At 35.8% G+C, this 16,295-nt stretch overlaps 1 protein-coding gene and 1 non-coding gene across 4 annotated transcripts in view; both read right to left on the bottom strand.

Annotated features, from left to right (window-relative positions):
* ANGPT1 (angiopoietin 1) overlaps nt 1–16,295 on the bottom strand; it is a 256,221-nt gene that overhangs the window by 37,859 nt on the left and 202,067 nt on the right. For all 3 annotated transcript variants that reach the window (XM_045979143.1, XM_045979151.1, XM_045979162.1), the window contains exons 5-6: nt 16,018–16,145; nt 7,034–7,135 (exon numbers count right to left, since the gene is read on the bottom strand). In XM_045979143.1, the coding sequence (XP_045835099.1) occupies nt 7,034–7,135; nt 16,018–16,145 (230 nt within the window). The remainder of the gene's footprint in view (nt 1–7,033; nt 7,136–16,017; nt 16,146–16,295) is intronic.
* On the bottom strand, nt 6,324–6,514 carry LOC123927643. Its single transcript, XR_006815499.1, has one exon. It is a non-coding gene; the product is annotated as a U2 spliceosomal RNA (small nuclear RNA).

Below are 16,295 nucleotides of genomic sequence, written 5' to 3'. Positions count from 1 at the left end.
TGATCTTTAGTGAGCGTCAGAAACGTACAAACACTAGCGTCATTCCTATGAGGGCCTCCATCCCCAGCTTGGCGTGCAGGCTTCTACCTCCCCTAAGTGGAGATTACCATCCCTTCCTAAACAGTTTCTTTTTCCTGAGTGAAAAAAGAGGAAGACACAACTGAAAAGAGAGCAACAAAATTTGATTTTAGAAATAAAAATTCTATTTCATGCACCTTCCCAGAAAAACTGTCTAAACTTGCTCTACTATGGGAACAAAATGTGTGGCTACGATGAATCAGAATGGCTGTTAGAGAGATAGGGTAGAGGAAGCTTTCTAAAAGCTAAGTGCAGCCATGCAGAACCAACTGTTTCATCATAGACATGAAAAATAAGTCAAAGAAGGGAAAATGGTTCCCACATTAGGAAACTGCCTATTGGAGAGTTATCAGGCACACTACCAATCCCATGCCCAGGAACGAAGGCTTAGCTTTGATTAAATAACTTCTACTCCCTATCTCTGCTCCAATTTGAAGACTTATTCTGCCCCGTGTTTGCTGTGGAAACTTCTTAGCCTCAGTTTCCTTGTCTGCAAAACAGGGATTAAAAATGTCATTTCCATAAATAGTGTTGTGAGAAAGAAATAAGATATTTAATTAAATAAGTATTTAATTAAATTAATTAATTTATTTAAATAAGTATTAAGCTCAATGCTGGTACAGGAGAACAACAATAATGTCATTATCATTACAGTTAAAGGATATACCACAAAGACATAGCAATTTTCTGTTTACTTGCCTCTCTCCCACCATGTGAGCTATCTGAGGTGAAGCAGGTTTCTTTCTACTCTTTATGAGAAAGGGAACAAAAATAGTCCAGGAATCATGTCTTAGCCTGAAAATTAATAAGGGGATACTGAAACAATTATTTAAAAGGCTTTCAGATGCTAGGAACTAATGTATTCTTATGACAAGTTGAGTGTGGCTTTACATAAATAAGCACTGTCATTTTAACCCAAGAAGTTAATTATTAAATAAGAAATTAAAACCAGCTGGATGACGGTGGGGCTAAACTGTGCCATAAACCAATGTGTAGACTATGTTTTTACTCTTGCTTCTGCTTCTCAGGGCCAGGGAGAAGCTGTGTCCTCCAACTCTCTCTTCTTCCTTTTTCTTTTAATCTATTTCTTTCTATATCTCATAAGTTTTAGGTCCACAAAAGGGATAATTTCTGAGATCTTAACACTCATGCCAATAAATTGATAGTTTTGACATTTGCTTTCAACCAGGACTGCATATCAGAAACAGCTGTGGAGCTTTTTAAAGATATGGATGACTTGGTTCCCATACGGAGGTTCTGACTCTGTATGTCTGGGGTGTGCTTAGAGATATGTACATTTGAAGGGTTCCAGGGGTGAGTGTGCTGTGTACTACAGGTGGAGAATCATATAATTATGATGCAGAATAGCTATTCTGAGTGCAAATAAGGAAGAATATATTAACTAGATCAAACTATCTGAGTGGTATACAGGAGAGAGGTATAAAACCTCATATTCATATAGAGCTCCAAATTAGTAGACAGTTTTGATTATGTATTATGGGACTCTTCTTGAAAAAAATGTATAATGATGGCTGAAATGCAGAGATGGTCACATCCCCTAAAAAAACAGGTTCATACATTACTGCACACAAAAAAGCCTACCATAGGTCTATATTTTATTCCAAAAGGCCTGTAATATCTATAATAAATAAAAATACAAGCTTACACAGAATTCAGGGCTGAAGTTAAAAAAAGAATCACGTCGGGGCACCTGGGTGGCTCAGTGGGTTAAATCCTCTGCCTTTGGCACAGGTCATGATCCCAGGGTCCTGGTATTAAGCCCCGCATTGGGCTCTCTGCTCATCAGGGAGCCTGCTACCTGCACTCTCTCCGCCTGCTTCTCTGCCTACTTGTGATCTCTGTCTCTCAAATAAATAAATAAAATCTTTAAAAAGAAAAAAAAGTATCACGTCTCTATCAAAACAATAAAAAAATCACAATAAAAACAGGATTTCTTCTTTTCTATAAAAAAAATCCAACAATGCTAGGTTATATCCTTCTATGAAAACTATTACATTTAGTTACTTCAATCACAATCATAAGCAAGATTTTGATACCATAATTCAAATAGATTGTAAATTTTCTCCTTTAGCTCTTTAATAAAAGGCAAAAAAAAAAAGAGGGTACTGAAACTTAACCCAGACTAATGCTGACTTAAACTTGGCCCTAAAAACTGCATATTATTAATAAAATGATGCACACAGAAGAAAGATAGATACTCATCAGTTTTTGCCAAGATCTGCAGATATACTAAGTTTTGGCTGTATGTTCCAAGTTAATAAAGTAATTGTCTATGATACTTTGTTGCTTTTTTTTTTTTTTTTGATCTGATAATACTCATAGGAAGTGTTGACTTTCTATAGCTGAAACACAATTGAAACCAGACCCTGTTAATGTATTCTATGGGTTTCATCTTTTTTCACATAAACGATTAGAGAAAACAGATCTGAAGCAGGGTTACTGATCTGTGGCTTTTCGGAGGTGCTTTAATACACAACTTAATCATGTATCTCCTCTAACTACTGAGACACTCATCCCAAGAAAGATCAAAAGAATGATTTATTTCAACATTTTAAATTCCTATATATTTTTTCTCTTTTAATGTAAAGATGCTAAAAAGCAGTTGAAAATATGCCCTTAATTTCTTTCCAGAAACAAAGAACTCCCAGAAGGTAGGGTGCTCAGACCGAAATATTTGTGTCAATAGGAGACTTTGTTTATGAGGGTAACTGTTTTCAACATGAAGCCAGGTTGTCTCCAGGGCATTAGTCACTACCTTCTATAAAGTTAGGCCACTAGGGTATTATTTGGAACTCCTAGCTGGATTTGGCTTCATATATGCGAAAGTACTGCTGATAAGTGTTATTGGTGGAGGCCACTCAATGGTATTCTCATGGCTTGAAAGAGTTAATATAGTTCCCTAAGTGCCTCATTAAAAAGGCCCACTGCAGACTTCCCTCTCTGCAAACATCTTTACAAATCCATAAACTAGATTTTGCTGAATCCCCTCATACGGAAGGTTAAATGAAAACAAAGCTCAGGTAAAAGACTTTTGTAGGCTTAAAGCCAATGTTAAGAAGCAAATACACTGCAAATCTACCATGTTGAGAGAAGTTTAAAAATAATAAATTACAATATGTATTTATAATTCATGTGTTGATAATTTTAACATACTGTTCTGGAAACCTTATGAGGAAAAAGGCAGCCCACAGTTATCAACCAGAATGAAGGGAAGGAGAGAAGAAAGACAGAAAGGAAGGATGGGTGAAATTTTATTTCTGGACTCAGGGCTCAAGAAAGAGGAGAAGCGTCCTCGTGTACACCAACCAGTAGATGAATGAAGACTGAGGAGGGAGTGGTGCCTGCTAAGAAGTTCGTGTTTTCCCAAAGGATGTGCACCCAAGCAGTCAGTCTGAAGCAGGGAACAGACGTGGGAATGACTGGTAAGAATGAGCCTACATTCATTTTGGACTCGTGTTATTTGGTCTTTAGGTAAAAAGCTCTGGAGGAAAACAATGGAAACACTTTCTACCATGTGTTTTGGTGAAAGTTAACCAAGTTGTGATACGCGATGAATTCTCAGTTAAAAAAGCAGTCAGACTCATTTTTGCCAAAATGAGTTTCAGACTTCTGGAGCTTATTTCAATTTTCTGACCATGTGGAATTGAAACTCAGCTGATAAAATTTCTAGTTTGAATGAAATAGGATAGTCTTTCTATTTTTAAAAAAAGGGAGAGGGGTAAACTCCCCCAAAATGATAACTAATGAAAAATTCAGCCTCAGTCAAATGATGAAAAAAATATTTAAAATACATATATCTGATAAATACTTATAAGACATGCATCAATGCCACACTTCATATGTTAGCCCGTCTTACTTAACGCGCCTAGTGTGCCAAGGCAGCAGATGCTAAGAGATAATAACTCAGCATTTTGGAAAGTCACCACAATGATACCTTTATATTCACTTTTCTATTATCACTGATATTAATAATAATATATTTCAGATTTGCCTGAACATATATCTATAGTCTGATTCTCAGATGACTTCTTCACATTCCATTTTAATGATGAAAATAATCATGAGTTAAGGTAGTTTGCAAAATAATATTTTTGGCAGAGTTAAGTAAAAATTTTGGAGTCTTTGATGTCTTAATCTTGGGTAATAACTACTGTTTATTGAAAATTTAGTGTGCCAAGTACTTTATTTATATCTAATCCTCACAACATCCCTGCAGGCAGGTAAGGTATTATCATTAATGCCCCCTTTTTAACTAGTGAGGAAGTTATGGTATAGGTTAAATGATTTGCTAAAAACCACTCCATTGGTAAATGGAAGAGTGAAGACTCAAACTGCTGATATAGACATAATGCAAGGTCCTTTTTTAGGACTTAGATTAAATTCTTCCCATATGTTCTTAGAATCACATAAGCAAAAAGAGACCTTAGAGTAAAACCAATATTCTCTGTAACAGTCCTGGTGATTTACTTTCTACTGGGGTTTTTCCACTGAAGAGAGGGCCTCATCACTTAATAGACAGTCCATTCATGTTGGAAAGAATCCTTAGAAAGTTTTGTCCATAGCAGTCAATTTTGCCTCTCTAGAATGTTCTTCCATTCATTATAGAGCTTCTTTCTTTAAAGCAGTGTTAAAATGCAGATTCTAATTCAGGAAGTCTATGATGTACCTTGAGGTGTTGTATTTCTTAAAAGCTCTCAAAGCTAGTGCTGCTGGTTTCTGGACTGCACTGTGAGAAGCAGGTTCTAGTACATCTACCTCCATCCAGTCACTTTAGATAGCCATCAGACAGGTTTCTATCTAATTCCTTTTTTCCCCTCCAAGTTAGAGCCCCGTTGATTCATCCTGTTTGTACCTCATAGGATAAGTTCATTGGTTGGAAATCTACCAGAATTTAAAGCATATTTTTGATGTAACTAGACTATGGCAGACACCAGTGAATTCTGCATTTCTCGAGACCATAAACTATTAGTGTAGCCTGAGGAGCCTGGTCTTTGTTGTTAGTAGCCAACAACATGAAATGAGCTTATAGTCAAGTAAATCTATCCAGAATTACAGAGAGAGAGCGAGCAAGAGAGGGAATACAAGCAAGGAGAGGGGGAGAAGGAGAAGAAGGCCTCCCACCAAGCAGGGAGCCCAGTGTGGGGCTCGATCCCAAGACCTGGAATCCCAATGACCTGAGCCCGAAGGCAGACGCTTAATGACTGAGCCACCCAGGCACCCCTATCCAGACTTTCAAACACCAGGTTCTTAAGCTAATTTGTCACTTTTATCCTATATTCTCACTTAATTTTGTGTATTTTTGGTCTAGGTGAAATACTACATTTATCTCTGTAGAATTCTATCTTGTTGGCTATAGCCTTCTTTTCTACCTGGAATTTTATGGTTTTGGAGACATCAGATTCCAACTTTGTATAACTCCAAACTTTATTAACCTATGTTCACAGTGTTCAACTGGGTATCTGAAAAAAATAATATTATAGACACAGAGACACCACAAGAGACCCCTACCTTCATTTATTAAAATCTTTTTAACTGTCATTTGGCCAACTCTGAACCTACTAATGTATAAACTGGGATGCTGATTAACTACAGTTTTTACATATTTTCTAAAAGAATATCAAGACTGAACTTAGGTTAGTACACAGGACTCTTCACCTTCTTCTTTACCTTCTGAGGGGGGAATTTGTCAAAAATTGGTCAAGACAATAATTATCCAGAACATTTAGATGTAAAATATGAAAATAAGTCCATAAATGGAAGCCTTTTCTATTATTGTATCTTGACATTCTGTCAGTATATTTTAATAGTTAATACTGTAGGCATTGATGATATTATTGTATTATTGTATTGTATTATGCGTTAGTTAAACCATTTACTAGTTAAACCATTTACTTTAGAAAAGTTGATCTCCCATCTTGCTCACTTTCCTCTTAAAATGGAGACAGCTAATGGGCTTGATATAAAAATGAGTAAGAATTTAAAGCTAGGGCTGGCTCATACTAACCATTGGAAACTTCAGCTATGATGATAATTATGGTAACCATGATGTCTGGTATTATTTTGGAGACTCCCCAAGGAACCATGCCTTACATTTCATACCCTTGTATACTCTTCTCATCTTGAATGTGGACTGGGCATTGTAACTTAAACCAAAGAAAGCAGTGGAAGTGATACAGAGCAATTTCTAGGTTTAATAAATCTTTTTTTTTTTTTTTTAGCCCCCGAGGGGGTGCACCGTTCCTGGAAGTACTGCAATATCAGGTCGATGCGTGGAGTGGATGGAGCAAGCTCCTTTTCCATCTCCCTGCTCCAAAAATCCATTTAATATATTGTCCTCGGATAGAGGACGTAGCAGATATTAAACTGATAAGAACAAATACTACACTTGATCTTAGCCAAAAGGCCGAGAAGCAATAGGTTTAATAAATCTTGAAAAGGTATGGAAGTTTCCACTTTTGTGCGTGAAGGATGCCACCTGCCACATAAGTCTGATGACCCTGAATCATCAGAGAGAAGCCCAACCCAGCCACACGGAGGAGCTCTTAGTCAACACCCAGCAACAACTCGCCAACTACGTGAGGTACGTTAGTACCTCTCCATAATCCACACCTCCCTTGTCCTGGTTCATGTGCCCAGCCTGGGTCTGAGTTCTAGCTTCCCCCACCCTCATTCAACCAGGAACAAATCCAGAGAATACATAACAGTTCACCAAATAATTTCAGTACTATATTTTTCTTTCTGATGCACATATGGAAATCATTTACTGAAAATGATTTATGAGTGTTTTGTGTTTAATAAAAATAATGTGACTAATGTATCATTTTATTTTTAAAATAGCTGAAAAACACCTAAAAATACAAAGGCTTATCACATAGTCTGGTGAAGATAACCTCATGATAAAACATCAAAAACTATGTAACTTCTTCCATCTTACCATTTTATATTCTTTCCAACCTCTTTGGAAATCTAGACTTCCATCTTCACGATGTTGTATTACAGTCCAACCTCCTCCATTAAGAACCATATTGCAAAATACCTGACAGACACAGGGAAAATAAAGTAAAGTGAAAATTATGTCTGTTTTAAAGAAACAAGTATCAGATATGTTTCAAATGGAAATAGGATGGGTAGGCCTATAGATAAACTGAATAAAAATTACCACGTTGAAAAATGTTAATTTAGATACCAGTTATTTTGCTTTAACATTAGAATTGTTTCTGTTTAATTCCATCATGTAACTTAAATTACTTGTAAAAATTCAAGTTAGCTGAAAATTGTCTTAGTCTCAGATCATAAAAAATTTTTAAAAAATCTGTCTTAATGGTAATAGGCAGTTATGTATGTTCATTTTTTCAAAATGCTATCTAGGTTTCTAAAACTATAGACCGTTGTATTGCCAAAACATAAAACTCAGAATTCTTAAGTTTTAATTAAAATGGTGGTATAATAATAATAAAGGTTTTGGAAAAATATTTTTTTAAAAAATCATATATATTTAGCTATTACATATTTCATTGCACATTAACTCCTACAGTTACAAACTATGATAATTATTCTTGATTTCTCAGTATTAGATTAGAGGCAAAATTTGGCCCACAGCATATGGAGAACATATTATTTGCTTGAATTTTCATCATGAATAATAACAGGAGAATATGACATACTGTATTTCCTTTGACTGCGACAAGCATTTCTTCCCCATGTGGAAAGTTATCCAATGCTTTCAAAGACTTATGCTCATTTCAATTATTCTAAAACAATAGTATTTATTTAGAAATTGATTCATTTCCCCCAGAGTCCACCCAAGGAGAGAAACATATCTGTAATGGGATTATCTTTAGAGAGTAATCACTCTAATTGACATAGCATGGATATGGCAGTTTGACTACTCAAGGTCCCAGCTATGGAGAACACCATTCCTCAGGGAGTTGATGACTAAGGCATTTCAAAGGCGGGCTAAAGGTGTAGATATGATGCAACAGCGGCAGACAGGCTGTGCAGGCACAGAGCTCAGCTCTGATTAAGGGAAAAACCTCAAGTGTTTTCCCTGAAGCCCTCAATTTGGAGCACAAATGGCTAACAGGTATGAAAACAGTGGCAACAACTGTCATTCAGAGGACAAATTGTCCATGTACTTCCTCAGAGTGAAAGGAACTAGGAGATCCACGCCTATTTGTGAGCATATAAATTAGGCAAACTGCTCTCTAGAGGGCTCTTCCTCTACTTTGACAACAGTCACCCATCAGTATGTCTTTATTGTGCCTAGGAATTAACTCACCTCCATGATTATAAATTGAAATTCCACTCTCTGTCCCAAGGTCCCCCTTGACTAATCCCTAAACCATTCTGTACCCCTTCTCTGCCTTCAACCCAATCTCTAGTCTTTCTTCCTCCTCAATTCTAATTGATTCATTCATTTATTTTTTACTCAATTAGCATTGTTGGGCACTGATTCTGTTACAATTAGGGATACTATGATGAACAAAATATGGATCTTGGCCTCAAAATGCCTGAAAGTTTCAACAGTGACTGTTCCTGTAGGCTTAAGGAGATGTAGGAGTTCATAATTTTTAGCTCCAGTGACCTGAAGAATGATATAGACAGTGATCTAAATGAAAAACTTAAGGAAAAAAATCTAACAGATGAGAAAAAAAAATGATCATAGTTTTGGACACACAGAATTTGAGGTAGGGTAGTCATCCAAAAGGGGGATTCATCAATCAACTGGAGATGACCTAATAGGCATAGACCAAGAATAAGAATGTGGATAATAAAGGAATAAGACAGGAATCACCATTAACAACAGCATGCTTGCTGTTAAGTGCCAGATAATTTAAACACTTCATATGTATTTTCTAACTTATTTCATGACAGTGATGTATGTATGATTATTATCCCCATTTTTCAGATGAGAAAAACAATTCTTAGAGTGTTTAAGTATCTTACCAATGGTTATTATTAGTAACAAATCCTGGATCCAGGATTTGAATCCTGAATTCAAAACTGTATTGGGAGTAACCTGCTTGAGAGCAGTTAGTTGATAACATGAAAATGGATTATTTAAAGAACTAAAAAAAAAGTGGTCAGAGTGTATATGTGCAGGAAGGAGGAGGATCCAAAAATGGACTTTGGTGAACTGATGGAGGTAAAATACATCAATAACCTTTATTTGTCACTGTCTCCAGTGCCTAGAACCGTGTCTAGCCTACAGCTGGTACTAAATGAATATTTGTTGAATAAACAGAAATGCAAGAAGGAAACATAAGATAGGTAAACCTGATTAATAAAATTGAAGCTGAGGATGACTTTGATTTGGGGAAATGATCCACTTAATCAAATATTCCAGAGAAGTCAAGACAAATCAAGATTAAGAAAATACACACTAAATTTAGAAATGAAGGAATCGTTAGGGACCTTGAGGAGACAGACTGCAGGATTCCTATGAGAATAAAACCCAGATGGCACAGATTAAAGAGGACATAGGTGGTGATCCAAGATAAGCGGCCAAGGCGGAACTTTATTGGTGATACTTAAATAAGAGTCAGTGAAAATGTCAAGGAAACATTTTTTTTTAATATTTTATTTATTTATTTGACAGAGAGAGAGGTCACAAGTAGGCAGAGAGGCAGGCAGAGAGAGAGGAGGAAGCAGGCTCCCTGCAGAGCAGAGAGCCCGATGCGGGGCTCGATCCCAGGACCCTGAGATCATGACCTGAGCCGAAGGCAGCGGCTTAATCCACTGAGCCACCCAGGCACCCCTCAAGGAAACATTTTGCTAGAGGTAACAAGTGTTACTTGATTCTTAAATTTTTACCCTGTCTTGACTGGTTAATTCAGAATTCTTTTTCCAGATTTTTCTTAATGGACACTAATTACCCAGAACTTTGCTAACCTGTGTTTATAAAACTATAGGATAGTATATGGCCAGGGCTCCTGTTATGTAATTTTCATAGGAGGATAGAAGCAGTGCCTTTAATCTGTGATTATCATGCAATCATGAGGTCAAAAGAGATCTAGTTCAATCCTTCCTTTTTCAGCTTAAATTTCTTTTATTTGGAAATAAAAGAAATCTAATTACTTTTCCAGCTTTATTGAGCTATAATTGGTGTATGGAAAACTGTGTATACTTCACATAGACAATTGGGTAACTTTGAACATAAGCATATACTTGTATTGTCACAATCCTGGTGATAAAACATACCCATCCCTTCAAAAAACAAACAAACAAACAAACAAACTATAGAGTCCACTTACATACATACTCAGGGAAAGGAATAACTACATTTATAAATATCTAATGTGCAGAAGAAACTATTCTTCACAATTTTATTATTACTATTATCTATATTATTTGAATTCTAAGCACTTAAGGTTTTAAAATCATTCACAATTTTAGAAAAAAGGCCAATTTCCCTTTAAACAAACATATTCAGTGACTTGAGAATATTAAGATGTGCTAGGAACATTTCTTAGATAAAGACTCAGACAGAGGGGCGCCTGGGTGGCTCAGTGGGTTAAAGGCTCTGCCTTTGGCTCAGGTCATGATCTCAGGGTCCTGGGATCAAGCCCCACACCAGACTCTCTGCTCAGCAGGGAGCCTGCTTCCCCCTCTCTCTCTCTGCCTGCCTCTCTGATTACTTGTGATCTCTGTCAAATAAATAAATAAAATCTTCAAAAAAATTAAAAAGATTCAGAGAGAGTTGGAGCTACATGGTGAGGCAGAAGTTCCCCCAGAGGATTATGGTGTTGGAAGTGGAGGTACAGTGAAGGTAAGAAGTTGGACACAAGCTCCACAGTTCCTATTGTGACTCAATAATAGCAGTAATAATAGTAGCTGCCATTGTGGAATATGGTCACAATAGAGCTGAAGGGCATATTGATTAGGGGCATGGACTTGGGTACCAAATTACCAGTGTTCAAATCCCAACTCTGTTCTATCACTTAGGTCTTCGCAAGGACTAAATGAGTCAATGCATGTAGGATTTTTAGAATAGTGCTTGGTACATAATAGGCTTTGTTACAACTCTCATTTCTTAGATGTATTTTACATATGAGATAGTAAGTATTTACATTATGCATTATAGCCTCTGTATATAATATCTTATGCATTATAGCATATTTTACTATTATATTTACTATGGCATATAATTTATCATTTATAATTAGAATAATATGGAATGTACAAAATTAAAAAATGCAGTAGTTCAATAAATTGTCCTTAAGATCACTAGCTTAATAATATTTATTAATATATCTTATATAACATATTTTATATATGTATTTTCTATATTATGATTGATAATAATAATATATAAATATAAAAATACCGACATTGATCTCTGAGCATGCTTCTTTTTATTACATATCTAAGAAGTTGGATTCACTCTAGCAAAAAAAAAAAAAAAAAGCCAAAACATGTTATTTCTAGTCAGAAGAAAAATAAAAAAGCCTAAGCTTAACAGATGAAGAAAGTTTAAGAAAATAGGTGGTTGGTTTCAAAAGATCTGAGACATGAAAGGACTTGAAAAGTTCATTCACCAGTATTGTGTCGTCTGTGCTATCTGGCGGTGTCCTTCCTGGAGACAAGGGCCCTGCTACACTTACTATGCCTGTTGCATTTATTGATCATATGACTTGAGCTTAACTCTATCCAAGAAAAGATTGAACTGGCTCCTATCCCAGGCAAGGTCAAAGCTTTCAAGCATTAAATACCTTTTAACATAATACAGAGATTTAAACCCAAACAAAAAGGGGAAATTTGATTCACATAGTTCTTACGGTTTTATGCGCCATACAAGTTGGAATAATTAGGTTTGAGGATGTTAATTATTTTTCCATAACCTTAAGTAAAAAAAAAAGGCTCAACACATTTGTTATGGTCCTTTCCCAAGAATTAGGGGACTCACAATTCAGAAACAAATTTTTAATATTTTATAATCAGCAGAGTTTTTATTTAATGGTTTGAATTTTTGGATGAAACTAAGCCAGCTATAAAGCATCTGGTTTTAGAAACTGATGAAATAAAAGGAAAAATCCTATCTCCTACTACTATGCATTGAAGGGAATTCAGAGAGAAAATAACCACAGCCATTAGTAATATAAAGGTAAAAAACCAAATACATAAATGATTTAATTCTTATTTTTGATCTGCTTGAAAAATTAAATAGTCTTAGAAAACTGCCTTCATTTCATTTGAAAAGGTAACACTGTTATTTTCAGACGTCATTTCTAGGAAGGGAATGATGTCAGTTAGAAAAATAAATGTATACTAATTCTGTATACATGCAACTTTTACTCTGCCTACAGGATGAATACTTCCTAATACTCTTTGTTAATTGCCTAAATAGTCCAATTTTATTGATTGGTCCATAGCCCATATCTTACATATTTGAACTTGTTTTATTTTTTGTTGGCTTGCCTTGAGTTTCATACCCTTGCTAGAACTTCCCCATGCATAACAATAAGCAAAGCTTTTGCTAAGCATATCCAAAGGTAGCACCAAATTTTATATCTACAAAGCACAATCTATTTGGAAGAGTGATGATCATAAAAATGCATTTTCCAAGCATTTTTTACAAGATTCAGAGAATTCCAATGATTTATATCAATACAGGAGAAGTAAATGAGATTACAACGTAGAAGGGACCAGGGTGGTTTATAATCAGAACATGAATCAATCTTACATAATTTTCTGATAATAAACTCTTTTCTGTGTCATTCATATAGGTTCAGATTAAAGAAATTGTAAGTGGTGCAACTTTAGTCACCACTAACATAATTATCTCATTTAGTCCCCTGCTAAGAGATACAGTCTGGAGTTGATGCTGTTATTACAAAGCCTGTGTTCAATAACTATGTGACTTGGGCAAGTTATTTTTCTAAAATGATGATATTGGAAACACCTATCTGATAGAGTTACTGAAAATAGTAAACAGGTGAGTTTTTACATCTAAAGTCCTTAGAATATACCTGGAAAACTGTAAATGAATTTTAACTACTAAATTAACTAGCTTCTAAATAATACCAGAAAAAAATTTGCACAATAATTTTTCTTACTAGTGCCTTGCTAAGTGAGATATTTTTAAAACTGCTATCTTTAAAAAGTGCAGGTTTATCAGTCTAAAGTTCCCAGAATAGAACAACATTACTACTTGTGGGAGGATCCGTGATCATAAAGGGGAAAGAATAAAACCAGGAAGGAACACCTAAATTAAGAAAGCCCAATAAGTCTTACTCTCTTCTACTCAGTGATATCTCCCTCTCACTATGGTCTATCGCCAATAAAACTAAAATCTAATGATGGTCCTGACCAGATGCCACGTGAGCTTCTTTCCTCTGAAAAGCTTCTTACCTGCTCAGGTTACTATTTTTTCTTAGGCCCAAACCTTAAAGTTTAACTGAGCAGATAGCTGACATTTATGAATTTAGTATTTTAGATTTCATTTACTCAAGAACAACCCTGAAGCTCCATCATATGCAAAATCCATCATTTTGCAGAGGTATAAGTTTAAATAATGCCATCCTGATGAAACCAACACAGGAGTCAGTTACTGAACTAGTGAAGTGGATCCTCTAACCCACGTTTTTATGTAAGTATTAAAAGCAAATTTATTCAAAATTATGATTTAAGATAGTATATCCTTTCTTCCATCCTAACAGGAACAGTAGGTCTGCAAAGAACCTGTGCCTCATTTGTATCTCAAAATGTTCTGAACTAGCATAGTTCAAAATAATGGTTATGGTTATTGAATTATGAATTAAAATTCATGGAATGATCAAAACTTATTTGTAATGTTCCCTTTGCCAAAACCTGGAGCCACATGGCAGGACTGGGTGATAGAGTGAAAAAGATTGTGAAAGTGTGAATATTAATTTCAAATCCTTAGAAATTGTTCTATTATATCATAGAATCTTTAAGTGTCTAAAAGGAGGGTCACAATATTTTTAGCTAACTTCTGTTGTTATAGCTAAGTTATATTTTAGTGGAACTGACGATAATTTGGGGGTTCTTTCAGGCCATGGGGAATACTGTAGGTAAATTATAGAGTATGTTAGCTCTGCTCTTCTCCCCCAGGACAGGTTTTCATATACTTTGGATGCTAGATGTTTGGTGTATGAGAATGTGGGTGTGTACACATGCCCATGTGTACACCAACTGAATTTAAGCTTAAGTATGATTCTAAGATATCAGCAAATAGAGTAGGAAAGCTTCATATCATAAGATCCAAGGAACCAAAAGTTCCCCCTTACAATGAGTTACCCTCTTCTTTTTATTCCTAGACTTACCATTGCACCCTCATAGTTGTTTGTTTGTTTGTTTGTTTTTTGTTGGTCTTAAGTCATGGAACACTTAATTGAGTGAGATTTTGCACAGAAGCCCAAAATAAAAAATAGGTGAAACTGAACTTCTGTGGTAGGTGGCCCAGGTAGCAATGTATGGAATGGTGACTGGTGCTTTTTCTCCCTCCTTCCCTATTATAGAACAGCATAAAAGGCCTCCTTCTAGAAAAAAAAAATTGTCCCGGCAAATGGAAACAAACACTGAGCTAACTTAAACCACTAATCCTTACTGAAGTCAGGAGAGAGAGGACGCTGGTAGAGTCCAGATTCTCCTCTGACCATGATGTAACATTTGACAAACTACTCTCCAAGATTCATTTCCCTCATCCATCAAAGGAGACGAATAATCAAGAAGACAAAATTAGGCAAAATTACTATATACTACATAGAAATGTTGATATTATTGTCAGAAGTTCATTCACTCATTTAAACACATATTTATTGAAGACCTGCGATGTGCCAAAAACTATGCTGGGTCCCAGGAAACCAAAGAAAAAAAGCATAATCCTTGCCTTGTAGAACTTTGCTAGTGAAAAAGTCATGCAAAGCTGCTTAAGGGAATTAAGGAAGGCCTTCCAAGAGCACTTGTTCAGTAGCCACAGGAAATGAGGACACAGGATTGGTAATTTAGGTGGGACAAAGAGGAGAGGAAAGTTGTTTCATTCTTTGAGAATGGATCATTACAAAGACAGGTGGTCTTCTTGGAGTCTTGGTTCTCTCTTGTCATCTTGGCAAAAACTTTAAAATGCTGAAGAGCAGGGCTCTCCTCACGTCTCAATAAATCCTGCTTCAAACAGACTGTCTCAATCACTACCCTTCTACAGTCTGTTATAATTATCTGTGTAATTGTCTGTCTTCATCGCCATGGTGAGATCTGTGTGTTCTATATTTTGTCCCCAGGCAGTGACTGACAAATGACATCCACTTAATATGAATTGAGTGAAGGAATGGATGGATGACTTAATGAATAAATAGAGAAAAAGAGATAAAACAGCAAGAATATAGTGTTTGCTTGCTTCAAAATTTACTTTGGATCCTGTTCAACATACTGATGAATCCTAGCCTCTAACCCACTCTTTTAGGTAAACATGAAAAGCAGATCCTATCAAGATGATGAGTCAAGAGAGAATATGTTTTTCCCACCCTAACAGGAACAGTGATTCTGCAAATAGCAATATGTCCATGGCACCCTCTCCACAGTATTTAGACTATAGATGATGTGTGCCATCTGGGTCCTTGAGACATCGAAAGATTGCTTCTACCTCTTCTCCATGTACTTGAGGTACATATCACCTCAACATGTAATCTACACAAGGCAAGCATTTATGAGCAATAGGACATCCCTAGAATAAGCAGAGAATAAACAAAATTTTGTGAAAGAGGGATGGGAGATATGGGTCTCGGGGAGGTCTATGCAATAGGGTTTTCATCTTTTATGGACCTGGCAAACAGTATCTTTGGGAGACGAGAGCTCAGGCATATATATTTTCAGCTTAAAAAGCTCACAAATCAATCTGATTATTCAGCAATTCAACTAGGATCTGCTTTACATCTCGTAAACAAACACTTCTGGTTTTACCTTTTTGGGTTCTGGCATATTATTAATATAAATAGTGTAGATTCCACTTTTATTAAAACCAGCTTGATATACATCTGCACAGTCTCTAAATGGTTTCTCTTCCTCTTTTTTTCCTCCCTTTAGTAAAACTGCAAAAAAAAAAAAAAATTGCAATATGTGAACAAGAATATCAGTACCATTAGTACCCAAATGGACTCCAAGTATAGCTAAGCAAGTCTTTATTTCCTCAAAACAAATGCCAATGTTGCATTTACTGACAAATTAATCATAAAGACAAT

The sequence above is a fragment of the Meles meles genome, chromosome 1, assembly GCF_922984935.1.
Source record: "Meles meles chromosome 1, mMelMel3.1 paternal haplotype, whole genome shotgun sequence".
NCBI classification, from domain to species: domain Eukaryota; kingdom Metazoa; phylum Chordata; class Mammalia; order Carnivora; family Mustelidae; genus Meles; species Meles meles.
The sequence above is the reverse complement of the archived record's forward strand: the minus strand, read 5'-3'. Positions and strand labels throughout refer to the sequence as shown.